This window comes from Pollicipes pollicipes, unplaced genomic scaffold, assembly GCF_011947565.3.
Source record: "Pollicipes pollicipes isolate AB1234 unplaced genomic scaffold, Ppol_2.1 Scaffold_3216;HRSCAF=3773_pilon_pilon_pilon, whole genome shotgun sequence".
NCBI classification, from domain to species: domain Eukaryota; kingdom Metazoa; phylum Arthropoda; class Thecostraca; order Pollicipedomorpha; family Pollicipedidae; genus Pollicipes; species Pollicipes pollicipes.
In genome coordinates, this window is record NW_023596251.1 from 4,514,892 (window position 1) to 4,542,521 (window position 27,630).

At 51.4% G+C, this 27,630-nt stretch overlaps 1 protein-coding gene and 5 non-coding genes across 6 annotated transcripts in view; 2 read left to right on the forward strand and 4 right to left on the reverse strand.

The window, feature by feature from the left end:
- Window positions 1-27,630, forward strand: part of LOC119091028 (uncharacterized) — a 53,805-nt gene that overhangs the window by 7,435 nt on the left and 18,740 nt on the right. The window contains exons 8-16 of the mRNA XM_037213749.1: window positions 702-844; window positions 1,698-1,811; window positions 4,309-4,488; window positions 5,007-5,142; window positions 6,943-7,026; window positions 7,489-7,545; window positions 7,990-8,171; window positions 8,627-8,747; window positions 9,036-9,172. Of these exons, the coding sequence (XP_037069644.1) occupies window positions 702-844; window positions 1,698-1,811; window positions 4,309-4,488; window positions 5,007-5,142; window positions 6,943-7,026; window positions 7,489-7,545; window positions 7,990-8,171; window positions 8,627-8,747; window positions 9,036-9,172 (1,154 nt within the window). The remainder of the gene's footprint in view (window positions 1-701; window positions 845-1,697; window positions 1,812-4,308; window positions 4,489-5,006; window positions 5,143-6,942; window positions 7,027-7,488; window positions 7,546-7,989; window positions 8,172-8,626; window positions 8,748-9,035; window positions 9,173-27,630) is intronic.
- Window positions 167-238, reverse strand: TRNAW-CCA (transfer RNA tryptophan (anticodon CCA)). Its single transcript has one exon. It is a non-coding gene; the product is annotated as a tRNA-Trp (tRNA).
- On the reverse strand, window positions 10,605-10,676 carry TRNAW-CCA (transfer RNA tryptophan (anticodon CCA)). The gene has a single exon. It is a non-coding gene; the product is annotated as a tRNA-Trp (tRNA).
- TRNAW-CCA (transfer RNA tryptophan (anticodon CCA)) lies at window positions 11,205-11,276 on the reverse strand. The gene has a single exon. It is a non-coding gene; the product is annotated as a tRNA-Trp (tRNA).
- TRNAW-CCA (transfer RNA tryptophan (anticodon CCA)) lies at window positions 16,177-16,248 on the reverse strand. Its single transcript has one exon. It is a non-coding gene; the product is annotated as a tRNA-Trp (tRNA).
- Window positions 17,846-17,917, forward strand: TRNAW-CCA (transfer RNA tryptophan (anticodon CCA)). The gene has a single exon. It is a non-coding gene; the product is annotated as a tRNA-Trp (tRNA).

Genomic DNA, 27,630 nt, shown 5'->3' on the forward strand with positions numbered 1-27,630 from the left:
TAATTTCATGAGGGGAGTGGTTTTGTGTCTTTTTTTGGAACCAATTGCGTGTATGACATGTACATATTTTGTTTGATTTGTCTGAGAAAGCATTCTGTATGATGTGTGCATGATGTCGAAATGCCTGTCCATGCTTTTCTGTTTCGAAAAGCGGGCAAAACCATACTGACCCCGACGTGATTTGAACACGCAACCTTCTGATCTGGAGTCAGACGCGCTACCGTTGCGCCACGGAGTCTTGCCTGTCATTGAAGGGGGTGTGAGTTCGCGTGTGGCTCGGAGTACGGTGCCTGCCTAGATAGCCAGGCTGCTCTGGCTGGGAGGCACCCTAAACCCGTGTGCGTAGTTTACTCCCACCGCCACGGCCGGCTGCCATTCGATGCTGGAGCGGGGCTTCGCCACCGACGGGACGGCCAGGTGGCGCAGCGGCGGCCGTCTGGCGGTCAGTCGATAGGAACCCGGCCCGGCATCGAACGCCGCCCGCCTGGCAGGCACAGCTCTGGCGCTCTTCCAGACCTCTTGAGCTGATGGTGTTGTTAACAGAGGCCAGACATGTCTAGGGTGCACCTGGGCTTGTGAACCGGAGGCATGGATGGGCCGAGGCCACGTAGGCACGGGTGGGCCGAAACTGAAGCATTAGGGCTACTCGTGCCCGTCCTACACGGTTTCTGTCCATGCCAGACAAGCGCTGTCCATCACAGGTCTGTGGCAGTCGCTGCAGCTGATGAAGAAGGTGGACGCTAACGAGGAGGGCATCGATAAGCTGACCGGCATCATCGAGCACACCATGAGCAAGCTGAAGAAAGTCAAGAAGCACACGGATCGACTAGATAAACAGCTGAGCGTAAGGCGACAGAGGCGCTGGAGCTGCGACAGGGGAGCCTCGGCTCATCATGGATGATTTGGGACCATGTTTGCTTTGAGACGCCTTCTTTCTACACTACGGTGTCACTAATGTAGCAGCAGTGAGACTCCGAGGCTTCATTGCTTTCAGCTTTGCGAAAGTGCTACGGACGTTATGCTACTGAATAGTATTTTGAGAATGTCTGGGTTTTTATAGTTCAAAGAGATTGCTCATGCTAGTTTGCACACTAACGGACGCAGATTCTTGTATTGGAAGTAATGATGCCCCAAAAGCTTTCGCTGGGCCGTTGTAACAGCCCGAAAAAGCGTATTGCCAGGAAAAGACATGGGGGATTTCGCCGAGTGTTGTGGCCCGGCCCGATGCATTTCAAGCCAAGCGTTGAAAGCATCAATCCTACAGACCGGGTGGAACAAAACAACTGTGAGAGAGCCAGTTTACCCTTGTGTTATAACGTAGTTCATGCCAGTCAATTTGCAGCCTTTTCGCCCAAGGTAAGTGCATACTAAACGGTAATCGATGGGTATTTTTAAGTATATGCGGCGATTGTGTGTATCTTTTGCTTTTCCGTCCTTAGTTTTAGCCGTGGGCCTGTGAAGATGGATATTAAAAGTACGCCTATAGCCTTGGGCCTGTGGAGATGGACATTAAAAGTACGCCTGAGACCTTATCGTGCCCCAAATCGTCTTAACATCCCACCACGACTCCACGACTTCCAGGAGTCTTCTGCTGCGGTGTCTTCTCTACTGCTGCCCTTCCTTGCTCCCCAGTCAGTACTCCTCGCCGTGTCCTGACCCCCCTCCCCCTCCCCCCACTCTGACCTATCCGCCGCCAGGAGCTACTCGGAATGGCGGGCGAGAAGGGTGAAAAACCGGTCTCGCTCGCCGACATGGAGACCAAGTACGTCGAGATCAAGAACGTGATCGCCGGCTTGATGGGCGTTACGCAGGTAGGCAGTCGGCGCTGTCGGCCGCACTGCTGCGCGGAGGCCGAGCCGTGCTGGCTGCGGCGGCCGCGGGACACCGCTATGGTATAGCTAGGGGAGCCCGCCGGGCATATTCGGGCACCCGCTGAAAAGTGGTGAACTTCGGTAACAATGTTGGACGGCAACGTAGCTTTTTGTGTTCAGCTTTAGCTCGGCTATGGCATTTGTATTATTATCCTGCTGTTAAGAACCTACCTGCTGTGTTTCTTTTTTTCTCGTCATTTCCTAAAAAGGCTTTTTATTATCTGACATGATAACAGAGGGTACCCTTTTTGCAACCCACTATTGTCTTCAGCTCCATGTATGATGAGCGGAAAATTCGCCATTCTGTCGCGAAATTCCGGAATTTTAGTTCGGAAAGCTCAAAGGTACCGCGAAGGCGAGGACGATGGTCGGATTATATGGCGGATTTGTAGTTTTATTTGCGGAAATTCATTTGCTGAAAAACAGCGCACAAAAGAGCGTGAAGATGGCGTCAATGCAGCCAGATCTATTGCACATGCTGTCCAGCAAACCAGTGTCATACCAGACGTTTCAGGGCGAGGGAAGTTCGGCACTGATTCCTTGTTTTCCTGAGTAATAACATCCCTTCGCCTTCTCGCCCACTGCGGCGCGAGGCAGCCGCCACCTGGGGGCCGGTGCAGTGGCCGGTCAGCAGACACTGAGGGACACGCGGATCGTGGGTAGTGACGGCTGAGGCCGTGAGGTCGCGGCCGATGTCCGCGCGTCCCAGCCGAGAGACTGCGAACGAACGTCACCTAATGCAGACCAAGCGAGGAGGCCGCCAGCGTCTGCAGGTCCTCGACTCACCGATGTCGCTCCGTGGGGGGCTGGGCTCGGCATGTGTTAGGGGAATCAAACATGGCTGATACACGGGGCATCGCTTGGATCCGTTAGCGGTCTGGACCGCCTTAGCGTTTTAGTTTGCGCACGCGATTTCCATTTCGAGGTAGAAACAGGGGCGCTGCAGGAGCATTGTTTTGCGAAGGCTCTGCCTGACTGTCCAAAAAGGTCTGCCTGCGACAGCTGGTCAAACGTCACCAATCTGGCCGGGACGGCCGTGACCGAGTTTTGGCCGACTCACAGGAGAGGTGTGCTCTCAGCGGGCCGGACCGGGGCCAGCCTGAGGCCCGCCAGTCGGGGCCGGAGTACGCACGGCACGGACAGGATAGGTGTGCTCTCGGCGGGCCAGACCGGAGCCAGCCTGAGGCCCGCCAGTCGGGGCCGGAGTACGCACGGCACGGACAGGATAGGTGTGCTCTCGGCGGGCCGGACCGGGACCAGACCGGAGCCAGCCTGAGGCCCGCCAGTCGGGGCCGGAGTACGCACGGCACGGACAGGATAGGTGTGCTCTCGGCGGGCCGGACCGGGACCAGACCGGAGCCAGCCTGAGGCCCGCCAGTCGGGGCCGGAGTACGCACGGCACGGACAGGATAGGTGTGCTCTCGGCGGGCCGGACCGGGACCAGACCGGAGCCAGCCTGAGGCCCGCCAGTCGGGGCCGGAGTACGCACGGCACGGACAGGATAGGTGTGCTCTCGGCGGGCCAGACCGGGGCCAGCCTGAGGCCCGCCAGTCGGGACCGGAGTACGCACGCCACGGACAGGATAGGTGTGCTCTCGGCGGGCCGGACCGGGACCAGCCTGAGGCCCGCCAGTCGGGACCGGAGTACGCACGCCACGGACAGCCCCCTGCAACCCTGTCGGATTTGGAGCATATGGCGGATATTCATTATGCCATGAGCTGAGTGCGCAGGCTGGATGGTGGCATCACGGAGCAGGCAGCGAGCCACGCTTGGCATGGGCCATGAACACAAAATATCGTCCATTGAAATCATTCGCCATCACTTTTCTGGGAGGCGGGAGCGGCTGGGTGAACCTCGAGCAGAGAATCGATGGGAATAGGGCGTTGGAGCATGGGGGCAAACTTATGTGGTTAGGAATGGCGAGTTTCGGGTGCGAGCTGGTGGCTCAAGTCCGGATTCTGCATTAATTGTCCTACACTCACTTATCGTCTACTTTGCGTACTTGTAGATTACTTTGATTATTGGCATTATGCTGGTGTGAGTGTACCGATTGTCCGCCACTTAGTTATTCGCTGCTTTGCGTACTTGCATCTTACTTTGGTCTTTGGTATTATGCTGGTGCGAGTGTATTCGTTAAGGAAGCGGTGTGCCTGAGCGATATTTTGTCTTCTGAGTGATGTGTCCGTCTGGCGTGTGCTAGCCGTTGTTTGAGCGTAATGGTAAGACAAGCTGGCTATGCATATAACTAGCTCCCTGGCCAAACGAGTGGATCCGAAGTTTTCTCGCTGCGTTCTGACCAGTGTAAAGAAGGCTGGTTCGCAATCAAGTTTTGGGTCGGACCTGGTGACGGTGCCAGCGCGCCCCCGTTCCTCCGCTCGACACTTGCACTGCACACATTCCCTCTCATTAGCCGTCCATAACCGGGCGGTGTGTGCAGGAGGACGGCATGCCGGCCGCCTCCTCAGACGACCTGCGCTCGCTCGGCGCCGGCATCGTCACCTGGAGCGGGCTGGAGGGCGCCCTGGAGGACGTCAAGGGCGACCTCAAGGCCATGGACCAGCTCAGCGACGAGACTCTGAAGGCGGTGGAGCAGCAGCAGACGGAGGCCCGGCAGCAGGTCAGCGGTCCCCGGCGCAGGCTGCGGTGACTCGCTCTCCTCGGAGATGCCCCGCGCAGCTCCAGGGTGGCGCGATCGGTCACTCTTACCTGTCTACAGTTGCGTACAGTGGCATACAGTTGCGTACAGTGGCATGCAGTTGCGTACAGTGGCATACAGTTGCGCGCAGCATACCGTCTATTGATTTGTAGGCGGCTGTGTCTTGTGAGCGGTTTACTGTTGCGGCCTCCGGCTCCGGTGGACCGCGCCAGCCAACTGCGAGCAGAAGGCTGAGTGGGCCCTGGTCCGGTTACGTGACCGAAGATTGAAGGCCACCTGTTTGTCATCTGCTGGCATGGACAGAGCTATGTAGCCACCGCCACCTGATGGGATAATGGAGGCTAAGGAGGCTATGCCCGCCGCAACATATTGGGGGGCGGGGGGGGGGGAGGAGGGGCGTAGAAATTACGCGGCAAATACGCTACACGCTTTTAGTGAGCAAGGAAACCGAATGACACCCCATCTGTCGGCGACCGCAGGAACTGATCGAACAGGGTGGCGATGCGTCGAACAGTGAGACAAAGGCGAAGCGGTTACTGGCCCACCTCAGCGAGCTGCTGGACAAGCATAAGATTCTAGAGAAGCGTGTGTCCCAAATGGAAGCGGCCCTAGGAGGTGAGGCCTCAGTCCCAGCCTCAAGACGTGCCTGGGTGGCCGGTTAAATGGCCTTTGCCTGGGTGGGGATCAATTTGCCTCCATGAGATCTCAAAAGTAAGAAAGCTAGAGGCGCCAAATTTACAGGGTGTGAATTCGGTGTCTGTAACTGAAAAGCCGCTGGTCCTCATTTAATGTCAGTGAAATTTTGGCCTGTATGTAAACCGACTTTTGTGTCAAATCTTGAAATTCCTAAGTCATGACCGATGGGTCAAATAAGATGAAACAACGTCAAACTCTAGATTCTCTAGATTGATGTCGAAAATATGCCAGCCCTTTTCTTGCATTTACTATGTATCTAGATACATTTTCTAGGCAAAAGTCGCTGCTCATGTAAGGCCGTTGAAATGTTTTTGACCTTTATAAGATCATGACGACCAAAGTCATACCATCCTGCTTTCATTTTTGCATTTGAATAAGCGTCCTGGATTACACTAGGCGGTATTTGCCGAAGGACGAAATGTTAACCTGGTTTATTTTAGCAATGGCAATGGCCTATTTGAACGTTTAAGAAGTTCATGGAAGATGTATTATGCGGTTCCTGTCATTAATAAATTCCAAATGCGCACAATAAGCTACCACACACAGCACGCTCCAGACTATTATAACAAGTTGACTTCGGCGTTGTTCTGACCTTCATAGCCGACCCTAGGTAGATAGAGCTTGTTCGTTCTATTGTTGTGTGTCCTAGAAAACTATCTCAGACATATATGACTTGGTCTAACACTCATCAGATTGCATCAGATTTAGCCGTTCCCGACTTTATGAGAAACACTTAATTTTTGGACAAAAAACGTCACTTACTTTCTACACATATACAAGAGTTGGCATATTCGCCGCTCGGAAATGATTCCAAGAAAAAACCTTCGGGGTGGGGGAGGGGTAAACTGACTGCCACCCGAGTGCGTATTAAACCTGCTTGGCGTTTGACTTTAGAAAATGTCCAGTGGGGGATCCATTTTGGCTTCTGGACCTGACGTCACTCTTTGGAAAGGAAATCTTACGTGTACACGCACACGTACACGCACACTCACACTCACACCCCCACTCATTCGTGCACACCCACACCCCTACCCACACGTGCACATCCACACACCCACGCCCACACCCACACGTGCACAACCACACCCGCACGCGCACACCCACACCCGCATGCGCACACCCCTACCCACACCCATACCCCCACCCCCACCCGCACGCACACACCCACACCTATAGCCGCACGCACACACCCACACCCATAGCCGCACGCACACACCCACAACCGCACGCAGGCATGCACGCATGCACGCACGCACGCACGCACGCACGCACGCACACACCCACACCCATAGCCGCACGCACACACCCACAACCGCACGCAGGCATGCACGCATGCACGCACGCACGCACGCACGCACGCACGCACGCACGCACGCACGCACGCACGCACGCATGCACACATGCACACATGCACACACACACACACACACACACACACACACACACACACACACACACACACACACACACACACACACACACACACACACACACACACACACACACACACACACACACACACACACACACATACACATACACACACACACACACACACACACGCACGCACGCACGCACGCACGCACGCACGCACGCACGCACGCGCGCGCGCGCGCACTAGCGGTTGCCTCGTACAATGACGATCAGCGCATGGTCGGATCCTGTGTCCTGGATGGTGAGGTCCCCTTTTTCTCACGCATCTGTCACTTGGCTCGGCAGACAACTTCTCCGACAAGGTGATCGAGCAGCTCACCCTGCTGAAGGCTTCCGCCTCCCAGATCCAGGAGCTGCGTATGAAGCTCAGTAAGTCACGCCTGTGAGATCGCGCGCGTCACGCGGTGCCGGCCTACCGCAGCTTCGTTGGCGGGCGGCGCGCGAAGGCTCCCTCCGCAGCGTCCGACCAATAGCCGCGCCCCCGGCGAGATGGCGCGCCGGCTGGGTACCCCGGCCCGCCGCGTCCGAGTCCTAGCCGGTGCCTGGCCGAGGCTGAGCGCGCAGGGCTCAGTCCGTGCGCACCAGCGATTGTGTGCCTGCGTCCCGGGGTCCTCGCGCTGGCCGTGCGGCTGGGGCGTCACGGCCAGCCGGGCCCAACGCCGCCCGTCGCGCGGAAGGGCCTTGTCCCGCCGCATCGGACTGTGACCTGACCTTCGGGGCACCTCTGCGGCTGACATGGCGGCAGTGCACTCATGCAGTGTTCAAACCAGCCGCGGGCTGTGACCGTGACCTGACCTGACCTGAGCGTGACCTGACCGGACGTGACCTCAGGCATGACGGAGAAGGAGCAAAGTGGCGGCTGGAGCGACCTGGACGTCGTGGCCGAAGGTCAGCTCGAATTAGTGCCTCGTCTCGGCTGCGGTGTCTGCTGCGTCCTCCCCGTATCGGAGATGATGTCTTATTTTCATCATGGATTAACCGTTCTCGGTTGATGCTGCTGTTTGAGCCACATTAGCCGTAATGGTAGGCACTATTGGGTCATCACACTTCGTCTAAGTATCTTTCATCACACCTCCCACGCGTCGCATTTTATCACACGTCATCAAACTTCGCCTCAGTATCTTTCAAACACTATCCTTTTCCATACAGGCGATGCTTCGTCGCCGATATGCTTCGCTATCGGCAAGTATTCGCACACGCGTCATTCACCCGCCTTGGTGACCTTTGTGTTGCGCACCCCGTAATGTTGTCCGCGTCCTCCGGCTGGTCCCCGTTCCACTCTCCCCCCCCCCCCCCCCGCCGAGTGACGCCATTTCGCCGTGGCCCGGCCAGGCTCGCTGCACCGGCAGGGGAGTAGCAGCCAGGGCAGCTTCGTCGGCCCGTCGCTGTCGCTGAATCTCACTAGCCTCCGCGAGCCCTCGCAGATGGACCTCAACCACCTGACCGACTGGCTCAACTATAACAAGGCGCGCATGGAGCAGCTGGAGAAGGCGCTCGTCTCCCAGTCGGAGCAGGTGAGGCGGCGGATGACGTCACGTATCCTCTGGTGACGTCACGGCTGCCGCTCACCCGTCTCCATGGAGATCGATCAACTAAGGCGGTTGAGCTGCGATTCTTCCACTGTCTAGGCTGGTGGGTTAGGTTTACCCTGAATAAGCGAGTAATCATGAGCTCTTCAGTGAATGCACAATTTTTTTTATCTCTGGCTTAGCTCTGTTGATGTGTTTTGGAGGATCTTTTTGTAAACTCCGCGCTGTGTCCCGCTTGTGGTCGTCGCTTTCAGCTAACTCGAGGTGACCGTGTCTGTACCGGGTGCGGGAATCGGTGGCCGTGTGTAGGACCAGGTGATCTCGTGTGTCCGCTGACCCGAGGTAACCGTGCCCGTGCCAGGTGCGTGACTTCGGTGACCGTCTGGGGGACCAGGTGATCTCGTGTGTCCGCTGACCCGAGGTAACCGTGTCCGTGCCAGGTGCGGGACTTCGGTGACCGTCTGGGGGACCAGGTCGTCTCGTTCCGTGACAAGCTGGAGCGGGTGGAGCGCGAGCTGGCCGGCATGCTCGGCCGCCTCTCCTCGGCTGCCAACAAGCCCGGTGAGCGCTGACCACCTAACGCTAGAACTGTCCCCAGCTGCGCGCAGCGTCAGAGGCCCACTGTCACATCATAACACCGGTCTGTTCCGTTCGGAACCATTCTTTGGGGATGTTTGTTGCAGTTTCCGTGCCGTCTTGCGCATTATCTGGCGTTCAGGCGAGTCAGGTGCTGCCGACAGTGAGGCGCTTGTGGCGTGTTTGGAAGGCCGGGTGATGTAGTGCCTCAGCCCGTCGAGCGGGCGTGCCAGCCTCGGCCCTCAGGGCACGCCGTCCGGTCTCCGCCGGCAGGCATGACGCGCGAGGACGCCGCTGCCTTACACGACGCCTACGCCAAGATCCAGGCGCTGCAGATGGACGTCGAGTCGCTCAGCGCCGTCTCCAAGAAGATCGTCGACGACCGCGGCCAGATCGACGACGAGCTGGCGGTGGGTGAACGCTCGCAGCGCCTTCTGGTGCGGCATGTTCGAGGGGCCCTCCGCCTTCGCTGAAGTGCTGAATGTCGGGTAACTCTTGGTTGCCGCAGGGGAGCGACCCATGGGCCAGTGGGCGCGGCCGTATCAGATGAATGGTCCCTGAGCTGCGTGTAAGGTTTGGAGATAAGCTGTCACCGGAGAGCTGTGTAGGCTTCGGACGGCGAGGTTTGTCTCAGCTGCACACAGTATCGTTGTCTCTCCTGGAGACGTCTGCCCTCTCCGTTTCGGCGGATCGGACATACCGTCCACGTTGCTCGGTTGGTGGATGCTCAGACACCCCAGGGACGTGGGATCCTCATTAAGAGTGGGGCCAACCCCATCTCGAAACAAGTTCTCTTCGTGCACAGCCTTGGGGCCGATGTTAAACTTTCATTTGAGGTGACGGCGCCTCCCTGCCCCTGTTTTGCGCCCAGGCCTCCCCCGAGCACAGCCAACCGTCTGTCCGTCGTGAGGCAGACATAAGGGCTGGCGTACCAGGCACACCGCTGTGTCTGGTACTGGCGTAGCAGACGCAGCGATGTGTCAACGACGATGGGTTCGTCATTGACCACGGCGATCACATTGGCACGACGCGGGTATTCACGGCTTCGCAAAGCATTGGAATTTCAAAGCTGATATGGATAAAGAGAGTCAAGTTTTCTTTCGAGATGGCATAGTTATGATGGTGGCATGTCAAGGTTTTTGCAGCAAGCCATGCTTGCTGACGCTGCTGCATGCTTGGGCACGTCTTTGACCAAAGCCATCCCTGTCGAACTGTCCCTCAAACTTCTGGTCTAAAAATCGTTAACGGCGTCGTTCCCTTGCACGACCTGTTCCGAGGCCAGGTAAACACTTGATGGGGGCTGATTTGAGACGATCTCCCCACCAAAATGTGCTGCCCCAGTCGGGCTTTGAACACGCAGCCTTTCCTTCTGAAGCGTTTGCGATGATCACTTCAGGATTAGTCGTCTCTAAAGTCGCTTGCAAGCCAGACAGGTGCCAGGCCCCAAGCTATGGGGTACGGATAAGATCATCTAGGTCCTAACTTCCTTCATGTGTCAGCCGTGGAGCATAGCCCGTGGCAATCGACACACAACTGATTGTAAATCTCTCATGGTCTCAATCGTGTCCGCTGTTTTCAACAGCTGTGTGTCGGATCCTCAGCGAGTGGATCAATTGGTGACAAAACGTGGAGGTCCCTGTACTTCCCGCCACCTGTGCCGTTCACCAAGGGCATCCCGCGGCGTGGCGCACGGCTCAAATCCCGTTAGATAAGTATGAAGGTCCCCGGTGTAAAGGCTCCCGGTATAAATATCGTACACAGTTTGAGGAGATAGCTCATTGTTGACGGTGCACCACTCAGATCTCGCAACGTAGATGCCATTGTGCCCAGGTAAAACCAGACTGACCCCGACGTGATTTGAACACGCAACCTTCTGATCTGGAGTCAGACGCGCTACCGTTGCGCCACGGAGTCGCACAGGCAGTGGATGATGACGGTTATCTGGCGGTCTGCGCCTCTGCCTTTGCCGAAATCATAGCCGTGGTTTTTCAAACTGGGCTGGGGGCTGAACAGCTTGAATGAAAAATGCACACAAAATACGCCATTAAGCAAGTCTCTCTCAGGACTTGACCAGCTCTCTTCTCAAAGTTGGGGAATGGGCCGAAGTCCAAGTTAGGGGAATTAAGTCTTCCAACTGAACAGGAAAAGACGTCAAAAACGATGCAAAAACACCATACAAATGTGGAACACTCTTTGATAGGCATTTAATAGGAAATAGCACCCCACTGCTGTTGGTTGTACCGCCCAAAGCGAATGTCACGCGCCATACCCGTACTGCCGAAACGCCACCGTGGCGTTTTCGCCCATATAGTTTCCGTGGCATCTGCCTTACTGCCGAATAAGGTCCTTGATAGAGCATGCGATGTTCGTCAGATTTGCAGAACTGCACTGTCTGTGACCCGGTCTGGGAACGGAAGGGCCATCGTGTCTGAAAAACGAGACTGACCCCGACGTGATTTGAACACGCAACCTTCTGATCTGGAGTCAGACGCGCTACCGTTGCGCCACGGAGTCCTACAGTTAGTGAAAATTGTGACTATCTGGTGGCCTTCACGTATGACTGTACCGGAACCATTCGTCACCCGTCTGTGCGCCGGAACGTCTTATGGCGGTCACCATGGGTACCACTCTCCAAAACCGACTGGAAAGCCCGATAAGGTTGGCCTAACCTGTCCCCAAAAACTGCTTTCCCGGATGTTGGCCCCCCATGGTGCGTCGCTCATAATAAATGTATACTTTTGAAAGATTTCTTCATTTCCCAAAATCGCTTTGCTGCGGATGAACTACTTTCTTCAATCAATGTGCGGCAGCAGTTTTGTGAAACGTTCAGAATATGACGCAATTCATAGGAAAAAGCCTATTAACAGCTTAAGCCCTTGTGGTTAACGAAAGTAGGTATCTTTGATCGTTCATTGGGCGTGGCGGAAGGCACAAAAAACAGTTGTATGTAGCTTGGCGTCTCCCGCCACATACGAAAGAGAGCCTGTGGGAGATTTCTTAGCACACTGGCGTGATGTACCGATAGATAAAGGCAGAACCGACCTTACACGACCTTCTCAACCGGCATGTCGATAACTGGACGGACGAAGTTGGAAGACTGGTGATCGAACGAATTTCCGGAGGGGACGTCTTAAACATAGCGTGACTCATGCTCTGACACGTCTTTGAAGCTAATTAGCAAGACAGGTCTGGAGTCTTGGTGCTTCGGATGATGAGTTGGCAGTTCTTGTGAGCAAAATGATAGACCATCAGTATAGCAAAAGGTAGTGGTTGAACGTTAAACAAAACTTTTGTAGCATTTGTAATCTGTAGTTATAATTGCATCTGTGTCATTATTATTACCCGTATTGTCATATCATATGTGTCTGTATTTAAATCAGATGTTTCGAAGCAGTGCGCATGGTGAGAGGCATTGGCGAGTCGCTCGACGGCACTTCAGGGCTGTTTTCTCTCTGGGATACACGGCAGAAATTATGAAGAATTTATGCCTTGTTCGTTCCTCGACACCCTTGTGTTACGATCAGGTGGAACGTACACCGCCGAGCTGTATTTAAAATCATCCTGTCTACGATGAGAAGGGTCTGGGATCACTGACGGCTACCGCTGACAGTATTTACCACGAGATTGGCATAGTGTTTCTAGGAACCAGCATCCAGCGAATTAAACAAGCAGCATTTGCCAGCCATTACCACGACATACTGCATATAAAAAATTAGAACGCGCGACAATACGTGCACATCCAAACAAATTGAGATAAAGAGGCATCGCGCATCACGCTTCATTCAAAACTGCAAGCGAGTTAAAGTAAACAGGCATCACACATCACGCATCAATTATACATGTAAGCGATATCAATTAAACAGGCATCACGCATCACGCGTCAGGCATCACTTATATGTGCAAACGATTTGAAGCTAGCACACATCACACATCAAAGCACGTATCATGTTCGCATAATCGGCCGTGATGATTTCCGTACGTTAAGGTTTGGTCGCCGACTTTTTACAATAATAGATTTACTTCTCTTATGTCTATATGGTCCTGTGCTCTGTAGATGACTGAACTCTAGAAGGGGCATAGGGTCCATATCCCCCAGGATTTCAGCCCGAGCGTGTTTTGCAAAAAAAGGTCATCGAAAGGGGTATTCCCCGACATACACTGTCCCTCCCATGTTTTTCACACAGCTTACACTTAATTTCGTAAACCACTTCTTTGCGCGCAATCCCCTTGAAAACCAGACTTACATCTACATAGGAATATATATATATATATATATATATATATATATATATATATATATGTATATTCCTCGCGGGCACTTAGGCGTCAAGGTAATTGCACGCAAAAAAGGTGGTTGACAAAATTAAGCGCAGACGGTGGGAAAAAAACACGGGAGGGACAAAGTCTATGCCGGGGAGTCCATGCGCCCTATTCGTTTGCGATACAGTGAACATCTGCGAGACGCTAAAAATGGGGAATACCCCTTTCGGCGACCACCATTTGACAGAACGCATCCAGGCTGAAATCCAGGGAGGTACGGACCTTATGCCCATTTCAGAGCTCAAAGTAATTTGCAGAGCATAGGACCGCCCAGATCGGAAAATAAGTGAACTATTCTTATAAGAAGTCGGCGACCAAACCTTAATGTACGGGGGTCATCATGACCGATTATGCGAACGTGATGTGTGCTTTGATGTGCGATGTGTGCTAGCTTCAAATCGCTTGCACATATAAGTGATGCCTGACGCGTGATGCGCGATGCCTGTTTAATTAATATCGTGTACAGGTATAACTGATGCGTGATGTGTGATGCCTGTTTACTTCAACTCGCTTGTATGCTTGAACGAAGCGTGATTCGTGACGCCTTTTTACATCAGTTTGTTTGCATGTACACGTATTATCGCGTGTTCCAATTCCTGGTTAGATACGTCCTGTATCGTGGTAGTGGCTAGCAATTGCTCCCTGTTTAATCCCCTGAATGTTGATGTCCTGTAAATGTGGCTCGCCGTTTGAAGAAAAACTGAAAAATCGAGTAAGATCATTGGCAGGCAATTTGTAATTCAGTTCTGTCATTGTTTCGATAAAGGCATGTTGCTGAAATATTAAAGCAGCCATATCTCCATTCTCTTGGTTATTCTCCAAGGAATAAGGCTATCACTGCTGTCTTGTCATGTATCATGTAGTGTGTCCCTTGCAAATGCAAACAACTTTATGTGGGGCACCATGTACTTTTAAAAGCTGCCACATGTTGCGGTCAATTCTTCTTAACCGCAGTCCAGGTGTGACCACGAGGAGAAATCGCTCAACAACTACACCATGGCCTTACATAGGACATGACGGAAATATTAGGTGCCTACTGAATGCCAATTGTTGGACAATGAGCATGATACTAATAGTGATATGTCCGTCAAAGACAAGCGCCTAGTGTACCAAAAGTTGACATTTTCTTTGACCCAGTATTTTATCATAGCAGCTGAAGAGCTCAGAGGAGCATCGGGGCTCAATCAAGGCTTGGGGCTCCGACCCCCCGAAAGTGTATAAAGCCAGCCCCTGGTGGTCAAAAGGCTCTCTGGCGGTGCCCAGCAAGCAACCTTTCGTTGCTTGGTGTGCTAACTCTGTCTGTTGATAACACTCTCACCTTCGTCCTGCACGCCGGCCGTGCTGTGGGTTACGTGGGCTTACAACTTTCCCATCTTAGAATGCACCGTTCTTTCCTGACCTGGCAAGATAAACCCGATCGTGCCCAAGTAAAATCGGACTGACGCCGACGTGGTTTGAAAACGAAGCCTTCTTATCTGAAGTCAGACCCTATACCGTTGCGCCACGGAGTCCCAGGATCACCGCCGATGGCGACCGTTTGTTTACGTTTTACGCTCATAATATGTTTGTGTACGATCACCGCCGATGGCGACTGCCTGGAAACGGCGCTTCTGCTCGTAACGGAAACAGGGGTGTTGTTTGTAAAATAAGTGAGTGAGAAGGGTAGCTGAACAATGTAGAAAGAACAAACGAACCCCTCCAAAATTACGCCAACAAGGGAGTCTCCCCGGTTTTGACCAGCTTTCTCCTAAAGTGTGTGTGGGGGGGGGGGGGGGGAGGCTACAGCCCAAGTTAGAGGGGCGGAGCCCTACCTAGAGAATGGAGACCACGCAACTGAATATTAATCTACACCATTCGCGGCAACAATGTGTCACACCTGTGTGTGCCGATAAGCCATGCTGTGGTCACAACCCTGTCTGGCAATACCCTGCAGGCAATGTTTGGTCACTTACCGTGCCCGCTCCATGGTGACGGAGATTTCACCGGGATTTATTGCACCACGCGTCTTGAATTCACAATATCTGTTTGTTTGCAACACTGTCTTCCTATCTGCCTGCCAGTCGTGCTCTTGGTGGCGTGTGTTGCCGCGGTCTGGGGTCCTGGTGTTCGCTACACTATCTGTACCGTATCACTACTGTAGTGCGGCACAGGATATAGTGACAAAGGCCATCGGGTTATCCGGACGGCAGCTGTACTGTAGTGCTGAAAAGGAACACTTGTTGAGCTGCTGCCGAAGACGGTAAATAAAATCCCCGACGGTACCCAGCCTTTCCACTGCCTGCCTTCTGTCGCTATTGTGGCGTGCCTGTCAGCCAACAGATACCTGGCTATTTTGAAATAGCTAACAAGTCTCCATGCTATGACACTGGATAGTCTGTGCTTTTGGTACCTGCCAGCATACGTTCCAAGCCCAATTATGGGAATATGTTGTGAAGTATTTAGAAGGTGGGTAGCGAAAAGGGCGGTTGCAGGGGAAGCAGGGAGCGGGGGCGGGGTTGGAGGTGATGTCCCACTCGGGAGCTTCGGCGCCGTATCACCCCAGATCACCTTTGCCAGGGGTGCTGAATAAAGATTTAGATGTCATCACAGATCTTTACGATCGCGTCTCATTATTGAACCGGCGACATCCGTATTGCATGCAGTCTCATCATGCGGCTCAGCGAATTACCGTACACCCCGGGCACGATGCACCATTCGCTCGCAGACAACACATGTCTGACGATCCATTTCCCGCCATCCTATGTCAAACGTGACCGTACTCTGGTTTGTAACATATGAGACAGCCGAGACCTCTCCATGCCCTCACATGACCTGGAGGCGCAGTGCAAGCGGCAGCACCGCTAAAGTAGATGGGTGAATGTACACGGAAACGAACGTCGGGATCTGGGCCACAGCTGGCCGGCGGAAACACCATCGTGCTCTTTTCGCCCATATGGTTGGAACGGTACCAATGGAACAATTGGAACCAATGCAGCATTGGCGCCGACAAGACTCCTCCACAGAGTACGCGGAGCTCCTCAGACGTAGAGACGTAGCTACACTGCGTAACGTGGCCTGGCTACGGAAAGGTCGTCTTGCCGGTGAAAAACCAGGCTGACCCCGACGTGATTTGAACACGCAACCTTCTGATCTGGAGTCAGACGCGCTACCGTTGCGCCACGGAGTCCCACACTTGAGGACAATGGAGGCATGGTCTGGTAGCATGCGCTTCTGTCTTTACCGGCATCAATTGTCACAGGTGTGCGCCGGAGTCCCATATGGTGGTCAGCAGGGAGTCCATATGGTGGCCGCCAGGGAGGCCATATGGTGGTCAGCAGGGAGGCCATATGGTGGCCGCCAGGGAGGCCATATGGTGGTCAGCAGGGAGGCCATATGGTGGTCAGCAGGGAGGCCATATGGTGGTCAGCAGGGAGGCCATATGGTGGTCAGCAGGGAGGCCATATGGTGGTCAGCAGGGAGGCCATATGGTGGTCAGCAGGGAGGCCATATGGTGGTCAGCAGGGAGGCCATATGGTGGTCAGCAGGGAGGCCATATGGTGGTCAGCAGGGAGGCCATATGGTGGTCAGCAGGGAGGCCATATGGTGGTCAGCAGGGAGGCCATATGGTGGTCACCAGGGAGGCCATATGGTGGTCAGCAGGGAGGCCATATGGTGGTCAGCGGGGAGGCCATATGGTGGTCAGCAGGGAGGCCATATGGTGGTCAGCAGGGAGGCCATATGGTGGCCGCCAGGGAGGCCATATGGTGGCCGCCAGGGAGGCCATATGGTGGTCACCAGGGAGGCCATATGGTGGCCGCCAGGGAGGCCATATGGTGGCCGCCAGGGAGGCCATATGGTGGCCGCCAGGGAAGACCATATGGTGGCAGGGAGGGCAGTAGCTTACCTCCCGGTAGGCAGGGGAAGCGACAGTAGGTTTCCCTCCCTCCGAATATTTTGGAGGTCTTTTTACTCAACTAAAGCATTACAACTACAAGAAGCGTACCGTCATTCAGATCGAGAAGGCCCCATCAGTGAAGTACAGAGAAATTAATTGGATTCGGAAAGAGCTTTGCTTCATCAAAGGACCCTTTTCTGGGTCCTGAGGCTGCCTTCATGAATAAGTTGACCAATGCTCTAGATCAAGGGGCTCGATGTTGTGTCAGGAAGGGCCCGTTGCTGGCTCGGAGACTGTTACAAACTAGCAGGCCCAGGTTTTGGCTTAGTAGGCACCGGCTATATTCAGGAGGCCCCATTTCTTGAACACAAGGCTCCTTACATGCATCAGATGGTCACGGATCCGTACCAGGATGCTCTGTTTTCGGATAGTCGAGGCGCGATGGCTGGATTTGGAGGCTCCCTTCGTCAATCGTAAGCACCCTGTTTTAGATTAGAATGCCCGTCTATGCATCGGGAGGCCCTATCCTGAAACAGAAGGTACTGTCTTAGGTCAGCGAGCCGCTTTTCTGAATAGTAAGAAAACCTCCATTGCCTGTCTGTCTGTCTACGTTGCCTCTGTCTGATTCCCACAAGGGACGGGAAGAGGGGTTATCTGGTTGCCTGCGCTTCGACGAGAGACGGAACTTGTGAAGGGAACGCAATCCGGGAGATCATTTTGATTGTAGGTTATATCAACCGCATAGGCCCAGCTTCCATAGCCGATTTGGGAAAGTAGCACCCGTGGTGACATCCACGTGGCACACCGGCGCACACACGCGTGTGGAAAATGGCTCTGGTACAACCAGAAGCGCAGGCAACCAGATATACCCCACTGTTTTCGAATGTAGGACTCCGTGGCGCAACGGTAGCGCGTCTGACTCCAGATCAGAAGGTTGCGTGTTCAAATCACGTCGGGGTCAGCTAGGTTTTTCACATGGCAGGACAGTTGGCAGACCAGGTTATCCATATATGCCCCGGCAGACTGTTCTTATCTCAGCAATCACCACAAGCAGAGATATTCCAATTGCATCACACCGTATGTTGACTTGTTCGTTGAAGGAATGAGTGTTCTACACTTGCGTCGGGTTTGGCACTGAGGCGGTCATTTTGAAAATTATACAGTGCAACTCATGACCTTGCCCCTCCTAAGACTGAAACCCGCTGATTTCTGAGGTACACGCCTGCAAACATGTGCAGATTTTCTGCGCAGACCATTCCAAGATCACCCAGGCATGCATGACATCATGGAAACGTCACGCAAATACTGCCACCCCATTGGCTATGTGGTGCTCAAGGCCAAAATAGAGATCGTCGCCGAGTAAGGATTTTAAGCACTGTTATACACACAGTGCAAACTTCGAACAATAACCACGTTTCGTGCTGCACTACAGGAAGTTGAACAGTGATTCTAAATATGACAGAAATTAGACGAGCAATCGAAGAACATAAGAATAGCGCCATAGCCGAGCATACGAAGGCAAGCAAACATAGATCACGGATTAATATGCGAGAACGCCTCGAGAGAGGGCCAAAACAAACGCTCATAACGGTATGTGAGTTCAGCCAACGACTCCTCTCGATAAGTTCATGTTCTACAAGTGAGTCAGCCGTCTGCACGATGCGACTTTAGCACGGCCAGTTCGTCAGCCATGATGAAGTTATTCAGTCGTTTCATAGCGGAATCAAACGATGGCGTATCGCGGACGGCTTATACCAAATAGTGAATTTGTTTTGCACAGAGGAGTTTATCACCTAAAAGGACACCAATAGGTACAAGTAAGCTCATTACAGTAAAATTAGTGTGTGCCTCAATATCTCAGGATTCACAACATTCATTTTAATTCCCTTACGCAGGGCAGCGGCTGGGTGACAGGCACGCCACACTAGTTGACCGGGGTACGGTAGGCAGACAGTGGAAAGGCTGGGTGCCGTCAGTGATTTCGTTTGCCGTCTTCGCCAGCAGGTCAACAAGTGTGCTTTTCAGCACTACAACAGAGCCGCCGCCCGGACAACCCGATGGGCCTTTCTCACTACATGCTGTGCCGCACGGCAGTAGTGATGCGGTGCAGATAGTGCAGCGAACACCGGGACCCCAGACCGCGGTAACCAACGCCACGCAGAGCACGACTGGCAGGCAGCTAGGAGGGCAGTGGTGTAAACAAACAGGTATGGTGAATTCAAGACGCGTGGTGCAAAAAATCCGATGAAAACTTCGCTTTGTGGGCGAAAACTTGTTGGCGTGATTTTGGAGGGTTATGTTTCTTCATTTCACATTGTTCAGGCAGCCGCCTACTCTTTCACAAGGCTGCGCCCTGGCTCTGACACAAGCGGAAGCCCCGACTGACCGGTGGCCGCTGTCGTTATCGGTTGCGCGACTCCGTGGCGCAAAGGCAGAGAGTTTGACTGCAGACCAGAGCGTTGCGTGTTCAAATCACGTCGGGGTCAATTCCGTTTTTTACCGGCGCGGCGGCCTTTCCGTGGCCAGGCCGAGCCCTCACTCGTTCTTTTGATCAACGTCTAAGAACGCTGCTACCGCTCAAAGTGCATAGACGAAAAGACCGCGTTGACGTTTCTGCAGTATACCTGGGGTGCGGTGACATGCGCTTTGGAAGGCACAGCTAACGGAGGGTATGAGCTTTTCCGAGTTTTTGTACCCAACAGCGCATTTCTGTACTTTCGTGGGGTCTGACGCCCCCCCCCCCCCCGCCGCCAAACTCCGCCAATTGCTGACTTGAGCCCCTCCCCCCTCCTTGCTACTCTGAGCCCTCAAAAGCGGAGAGAATACTGGGTTCAAAAATATGAACTATCGGTACGTTAGGTACCTAGGCACATCTTGATTAGTACGATCTCTATTGCATGCTTATTGATATCCAGTATGTTTCGTTCCTAATTGTTTCGCCGCGTCAACTCATTTATATGTAATGCCATTCTGCAGGTTTTCAACATCTTTTTAACATTATAATACCTGAATTGGGATAAAGAACAATGGGCTGCAAAAAGCAGCAGCTTTTAAAAGGACAGAGTTATACACCTAAGCACCTAATCATATTACACCTAAGCCATGTTTCCATCAACGGCGGCAAGTACAATCGTCAAGCGACAGTGATCTCTCACGTGGTCTTTTCGAAACGTTCAAATAATGGTGATTGGTGGAAGGTGGTTTTTGGTGGAATTTTGAAATTAGTGGAATTGGTGGATTGGTGATGCGGTGGAATTCAAATGTCAATTCAATGACAAAACACGATCAACGGCAGCGGTAGTCATCAGTGACGCAACACCCGTCACATCGTCGACGGGGTGATCTAACACGCGCTCGGGTGAGGGTCAATTTGACCCACCAAGAGTCTTTCCAGAATAACTTCCAAAGAACTCGGCGTTGTAGCGCCATACTTTGCATCACTGTAGGCTATTAGATAGCGTGTCTTTTGGCATAAAATGTACGTTTTTGGCATAAAGCGATGCCCCTTTTAACGTCGCTGACCTAGTAAGGTCGTCGCCTACCTGACCGTCGCAGGTCAAAGTCATGCCGCGTGCCAGCGAAGGTTTTTTATGGGAAGTCGTTTAATCGTTCAAATCGTTTTATCGGAAATCGTGTTAGACAAAGTGAGCCACATCCCATATATTTCCTTAAGTAATACACCGACTGAAGTTAAAATAGCAACAAATTTCATCGACCTATTGTCAGGTATGAAGGTAGAACCGAGGCCAAAACTAGGGTGATTTTTACTCGTGAGCTGGCTTATGGGTAGTTTCTGTGCTCTTTTCAAATTCATGAATGACAGGGACTGGGGCAGACATGCTCCGCGGGCTTTTCAAGTTCAGATTAGGTCCCTAAACTAAAACGACGCAGGCCAACATTTTGTTTTTTATGAAAATACTGTACGGCGTAATCCCTGACGCTTATTTGCAGCAAATTCGTAATTTTTGGTCACTTTGATCTTTGGAATGCCAAACAAGATCACTGACATGGCATGACATGACACATGACAAGAACATAAGCATGGACACCATTGACGTTTTGCCTTGGACAGGTTTATAGGTTTACAGCGGTTGCGGGGAGTCTGGGGGCACGTGGGACACCGATCTGGAGTTTGACCTTGTCTGACCTTATGCGATCCCAATGTCATGATTAAGGAACCTGGGATATTGGAGTAGGTGAGCTCACATACAGGCTTTCGCATCTTTTGAATTTAGCGCCTCCTCTAGCTATCTTAGTTCCCGAGATCTCAGGTGGGTGGGAGGGGAAGGGGGTCAAACTGGCCCACACCCGAACGAAAGGTATTCAACCGGCCACCCGTGCGCGTGTTAAAGTACGGGACGGCGGTTATCTTCCACCCAGTTGTATTACAAGAAGGGTGTCGCTGAATTGAGTTAACGCATGTGCGATGTGTTCCAATAAAAACAAAAATCAGGTGCTGTTGATCGATTTGCAAACACACCTCGGCCTGAGCAGAGGTTCAAAACGCCCGGTTTCCAAATACCACCAAGGTCAAAATAACATTCAACCCTTGGTACATTGATACATTGACGGTCAGTCATCTTGCTCATGAGAACTACCAACTCATCATCCCAAGCAAAAATACTCCAAACCCGTCTTGCTTGCTAGCTTCAAACACGTGTCAAAGCATAGGTCACGCTATGCTTCAGACTTCCCTTTCGGAGATTCATTCGATTACCAGTCTACCAACTCTATTCTCCCAGTTATCGACAAGTTTGTTGGGAAGGTCGTGCAGGCTCAGTTCAGCGTCCCTGGTGGTCACGATGCTGTCCAGCGATTCCCTGACTGCTTGTTAATGCTTCGCCACTCGCTATGTTATGTCTGTTTGTTGACAACATCTTCCTCTCCTGCCTGCCTGCCCGCCGTGCTGCGGGTCAGGTTGGCTTACAATTTGCCTATCGTAAAGTACATCATCCTTTCCTGTACCATGACTGGACATGCCACTGTGCCAGGTAAAACCAGCATGACCCCGACGTGATTTGAACAAGCAACCTTCTGATCTGGAGTCAGACTCCACCGTTACCGCTGCGCCACAGAGTCCGACACCGGACGATGACGACGGCCGTCTGTAACCAGCTTCTCAAAACATAATTCCGTATATTTTGGCGTAAATTGTACATTTTTTGGCGTATAATCGTATAATCCAGTTTTTCAAAGCAAAAATATACAAGTTGCAACTACAATCTACGACACTAAAAAATACACAGAAAATGTACAATCTACGACACAAAAATACACCAACATCTTGCATGGGTTTCTCAAAGCCAAGAATAAATGTCCGACAAAGCTTAATTTTGATATGTTCTTGATGAATTTGGCAATGCAATCAACACAAGCATTTCTGTCGTAGATGATAACACCAACCTTAGGAATTTTACTCATTGAAGGACAAATTGCTGTAGTGGCAAGCCTAAACAACATGCAACATCTGCTAAAGGCACAACAGAGCATAAAGCTTGAGTGTGAGCAAGTAATAGTGAGTGTTCCAGCCTTTCAGGCAAGAAGCCTTGGGTAGGGCATGCCAAGACCAAAAGATAAGGCAAAACTGCCTGGTCAAGGAGCTTCCCTTGCAAGAACATCAAAATACATCACAATTGAGAGAAATTTGTGTGGCTGCCACAATATTTGTTATGGATACCATACATTCCATATTTATGCAAGTTGTTATCCGGACACTTTCAAAGTGAGATATGGGCAGCATCATTGCCTGTAGTGCCTACCCTGGTTGAAAACATTATGATGTGCAATAAATGCTAATAAAATAGCTTAGCGTGACACAATAATTATACTCTAAAATTGATTTCATTTGGATAACACAGCCGCATACATCTTGTGCATCACTATGCCATACGGCAGCAGATAGCGTGCATAACATATAATAGAAACATACTTTCAGGGATAAGTCATATAGAGAGAGCTTGCTGGCAATGACAAGTACAGCAGGCTGTTCATGACTGGGTTCATAAATGGCTCTTTTTTAGTACTCAATGACAGCTCGTGTTTGTTCCACATGTTTCCTTAAGCTCTGAAGGCTAAGGTCTAACAGTCCCACCTTCAGTGCCCAGGATATGCTTAGTGAGCGCAGGCATTATGTACTTGCTATTCACATGATCTCGTTCACAATCGCTATGCAAAATAAAGCCTTCATGGGTGGAACATTTTAGGATGAACCTGAATCATGAAGGAGCTGACGAATGGAAGAAAGCTTCCTTCACCGAATTTATCAATTATGGACAGCATTGCCACCTAAACCAGCCCTAGCTCGGCACGCATCTCCACAATGCCACACACATCTACAACACGTGTTGCTCTGTTTAATACGTAGCACAGAGACTTACAAAGCGCGTCGATGGCAAAAAACGCGCAGCGGTCGACGCAACTAAATGATGTTGCTGAAAAGTGGGTGCGCACCACCATGAGCGAGTCGACGGGCACACACACACAAACAAACTCCTTGCGGACGGGGAACTGTCTCCACTCTCTCCCTCTCTCTCTGCCCTTGAACACTGCCAACCGTGCTTTGTTCATGGTCGTCTTTGGGGATTTAGGACGCACTCAGCTGCTTCGGCTCGGTGGAATCAACTGCCTCTCACCCTGGCGGAAACGCGGGCAACACGGGTAATCAAACCCCTCGCCCAGACGCGTTAACCACTGCACTGTCGGCACCTGTCCCTTTGTTTTCATATTCTGATAAGCGTTGCTTTTCAACCAAAGCGTCATAATTGTGGCTGGAGATAATATCCCCAAGATCGCAAGCTAATGTGGCTGGTTTGATGTTGAGCCAGACAACTTCTATAATATTTTGTCTTAATCGATGGTAGTTCGAAATAGGGTAACACACACCCAAAACATAAAACGTATCTTTATGGCTGCTATAACCGTCTCAAGTTTGGTGGTCGTTGTCCTGGCAACGAGACGCACAAATTACGCCACTGCCAAATGTTTGAGAAACTGGCTTAAGGTGTAGTTTGTAAGATCAAAAGTACACATTAATGCTTGGCGTAAGTTTGTACTTCCGCTTTGAGAAACCGGCTTGGTAGTCGGCGCTTCCGCTCGTGGCCGAGCCACGAACGTAGTCTTGCGAAAAAGTACGGGGGGGGGGGGGCTGAATAATATGAAATGAAGACACCTAGCCTTCCAAAATTACACCAATAATGAAGCCTCTGCGGGCTTAATCACCCTCCTCTAAAGCAGGGGGGGGGGGGGGGGCTGGAGCCAAAGTTAGACGGCTAATTGCAAGTTAGGGGTGGTAGAGGCCTGCAACCGAACAGCAAACTACACACTTGACGGAAACAAGACGTCACACCTGTGTACGCCGGTGTGCCATGGCGTCACAACCATGTCCACAACCAACCAACGCTTCAAACAATGTTTGGTCACCTGCCGTGCTCATTCCATGGTGACGGAGATTTCACCGGGTTTTATTGCACCACGCGTCGTGAGTTCATCATATCTGTTTGTTTTCAACCCTGCCGTCTTATGTGTCTGCCAACTGTGCTCCAGCTGGCGTTGGTTGCCTCGAGTATGGGTCCCGGTGTTCGCCACACTATCTGTACCGCTTATCACTACTGCCGTGCGGCGCAGCCTATGGGGACAAAGCCCCACCGGGCCATTCAGACGGCAGCTGTACCGTAGTGCTGAAAAGAACGCTTGTTAACCTGCCGACGAGGGCAGGGAGCGAAATCATTGCCGGCACACACCCCTCCCGCTGTCTTGCCTATGGGAATTAAAACGAATGCTGTGAATCGTAAGATATTGAGGCAAACACCAATCATAATGCAATGAGCTTACTTGTACCTATTGGTGTCCTTTTAAGTGATAAAACTCCTCTATACAAAACAAATTCACTATTTGGCATAAGTCATCTGCGATACGCCATCGCTTGATTTCGTCATGAAACGACTGAATAACTTCATAGGGGCTGACAAGCTGGCCGTGCTAAAGTCGTATCGTGGCAGAGGGGCTGACTCACTTGCAGAACCTGAAATTATCGAGAGGTATCGTTATCGGCCGAACTCACATACCGTTATGAGCGCTTGTTTTGGCTCTCTCTCGAGGCGTTCTCGCATGTTTAGTAGTACATAGTAACATAGTACATAGCAGTACATAGATCCGTGATCTATGTTTGCTTGCATTCGTATGCGCGGCTATGACGTTATTCTTATGTTCTTCGATTGCTCGTCTAATTTTCGTCACATCCAATATCACTGTTCCACTTCCTGTAGCGTAGCACAAGACGCGGTTCGTCTTCGAAGTTATCACTGCATGTATACCATTGCTTACAATGAATTGAAGCTCGTTGGTACCAGAAATCGTGCTGATGTACGTCAAAGACGAAAAAATCGGCGACAATATCTATACTGGTCTTGTGCACCGCATAGCCAATGGGGTAGCAGTATTTGCGTGACGTTTCTGTAATGTCATGCATGTCTGAGTGATCTTGGAATAGTCTGCGCGAAAAATCTGCACAAGTTTGCAGGCGTGTTGCTCAGAAATCCGCGGGGTTTCAGTCTTAGGAGGGGCAAGGTCATGCGTTGCACTGCATCATTTTCAAAATGGCTGCCTCAGTGCCAAACCCGATACAAATGTGGAACATTCCCTTCACCTGATAAGCCAACATACCGAATGGTGCAATTAGAATATCTCGGCTTGTGGTGATTGCTGGCATAAGAACAGATCGGGGCATGCGTGGATAACCTGGTCTGCCAACTGTCCTGCCATGTGAAAGACCTAGCTGACCCCGACGTGATTTGAACACGCAACCTTCTGATCTGGAGTCAAACATCATACCACTGCGCCACGGGGTTCCACGTGTGGTATAGATGGCGGCCATCGGGTGGCCTGCGCCTCTGCTTCTACCGGAACCATTCGTCACACATCTGTGCGCAGGTGTGCCATATGGCGCCGCCAGGGGCGCAACATTTTCAAATCTATTCAGGACGATAAGCCGATGATATTGACAACAGCCGACCCGAAAAGATTGTAAAGAGAAAGAACAGGAAAAAGTTTAGGAGCCGACTGACGTTCAATTTAGCTGAAAATCGTGCTTGCGAAAGCTGGACTTGACGATAAGTTTCATGATTTTGAACGAGACATGGTAAATGGGTTATCAGGATTTAATGGAATATTTGTCGTCATACATATGTGGCGGCTGTGATCTGCACCGAATGAACTTCGAGCTAGCTATCTGAATTCAAAACTCCGTGCGAATGTGAAGCATCCCCTTGAAAAAAATAAACCAGAAAACTTTACCACTGTAGGCAGAGTTAGTGGATGAGCTGTGTTATGTTTGGTTGAGGAGTAAACATTAGTCGTATTTGCATTTGTTATTTGTATTTATGTAATCGAAACCCGAAGTTTCGCACCTGGACTGATGGTGAGATGTTCTTGGAGTTCCATGGGCAGTACTCTAATTTTTTCACCCTGGAGCACACCACGCAAATTGTGTTGGTTCCGTTCCTCGACGCCTCTGTTATGCACATCCAAGGGAACGGTATACCGCCGAACTATGCTTTAAATCGTCCCATCGACGATATGATGGATGTCGGGTCACTGATGCCCACCGCTGTCGCTGATCGTGTTTTGTCATCGAATTGGCTGGCATTCGAATACCACCACGGTCATGATGCGATGACATGTACGCTGGTCACTTTTGAGCCAGACATTGGTTAACTTTTATCTCGGCCACCATATACTTTTAAATGCCGCCATATGTAGCAACCAATGGTTCTTGATCCAAATCCAAATACAAAATACGAATGCAACCAAACTTTTGCAACCGCTCAACCACTACCTCTCGCTATAATGGTCAAAATTTTGTTCCGGTTTGTTGTGTTAAAGGGAGCGTTCCACATTTGCACAATGTTTTGAGCTGATATAGCCATCATGAAGAGTATTCGGTTGAGATTGCAGCGATGCTCTTTGTAGGACGTAACCCCCTCCATTTCGGAGCTACAAGCCCGCGAAGGTAAGATGACTGTTTCGGGAAACCATGCAAGGTCAATCGGGCATGCATGACGCTATAGGAACGTCATTAAATTTCTGACACCTCATTGGCCATGCGGGTTTCAGGGCCAAGAGGACTATTATCGTCAAGTCGTTCACATCTGGCGTTCGTTTGCACGATTTCCAATGTAAACAGCCGCCCATTAGCTTTCAATCAATGTTGTGCAAGTTACGATGACGTAATTCAGCAATGACATAGTGAGGGGAATATTTACTGACCAAGAAATATGTCTCGAACAGTCTTTCCCACTTGAACCTTTATCAAAAGTTATGAGTGGCCCTATTTCAACATATCTGATGTTTGCTTTAATTTCCTCAAATTTGGAGCATTTCCTTCGAGTTTTGCACATTGTTTGATCACTACCTCCTGACAGTCAAACTTCTTCAATGTAAAAACCTTAAACTAATCGCACAAGGCACCAAAGTTAAAGACCCTCCTTGCTTATACCAACTTCAGACACGTGTCAGAGCGTTAGTCGCACTTTTAAAGATGGCGACTCGTGAGACTCACTCGGTTACCAGTCCACTTACTGTCACCTTATTTTGTCTTATTATCGTAATTTTGTTGTATTACCGTATAGTATTATTTTAATACTGTTACGATAGCTGGGGTTTCAGCCCACTTCAGTT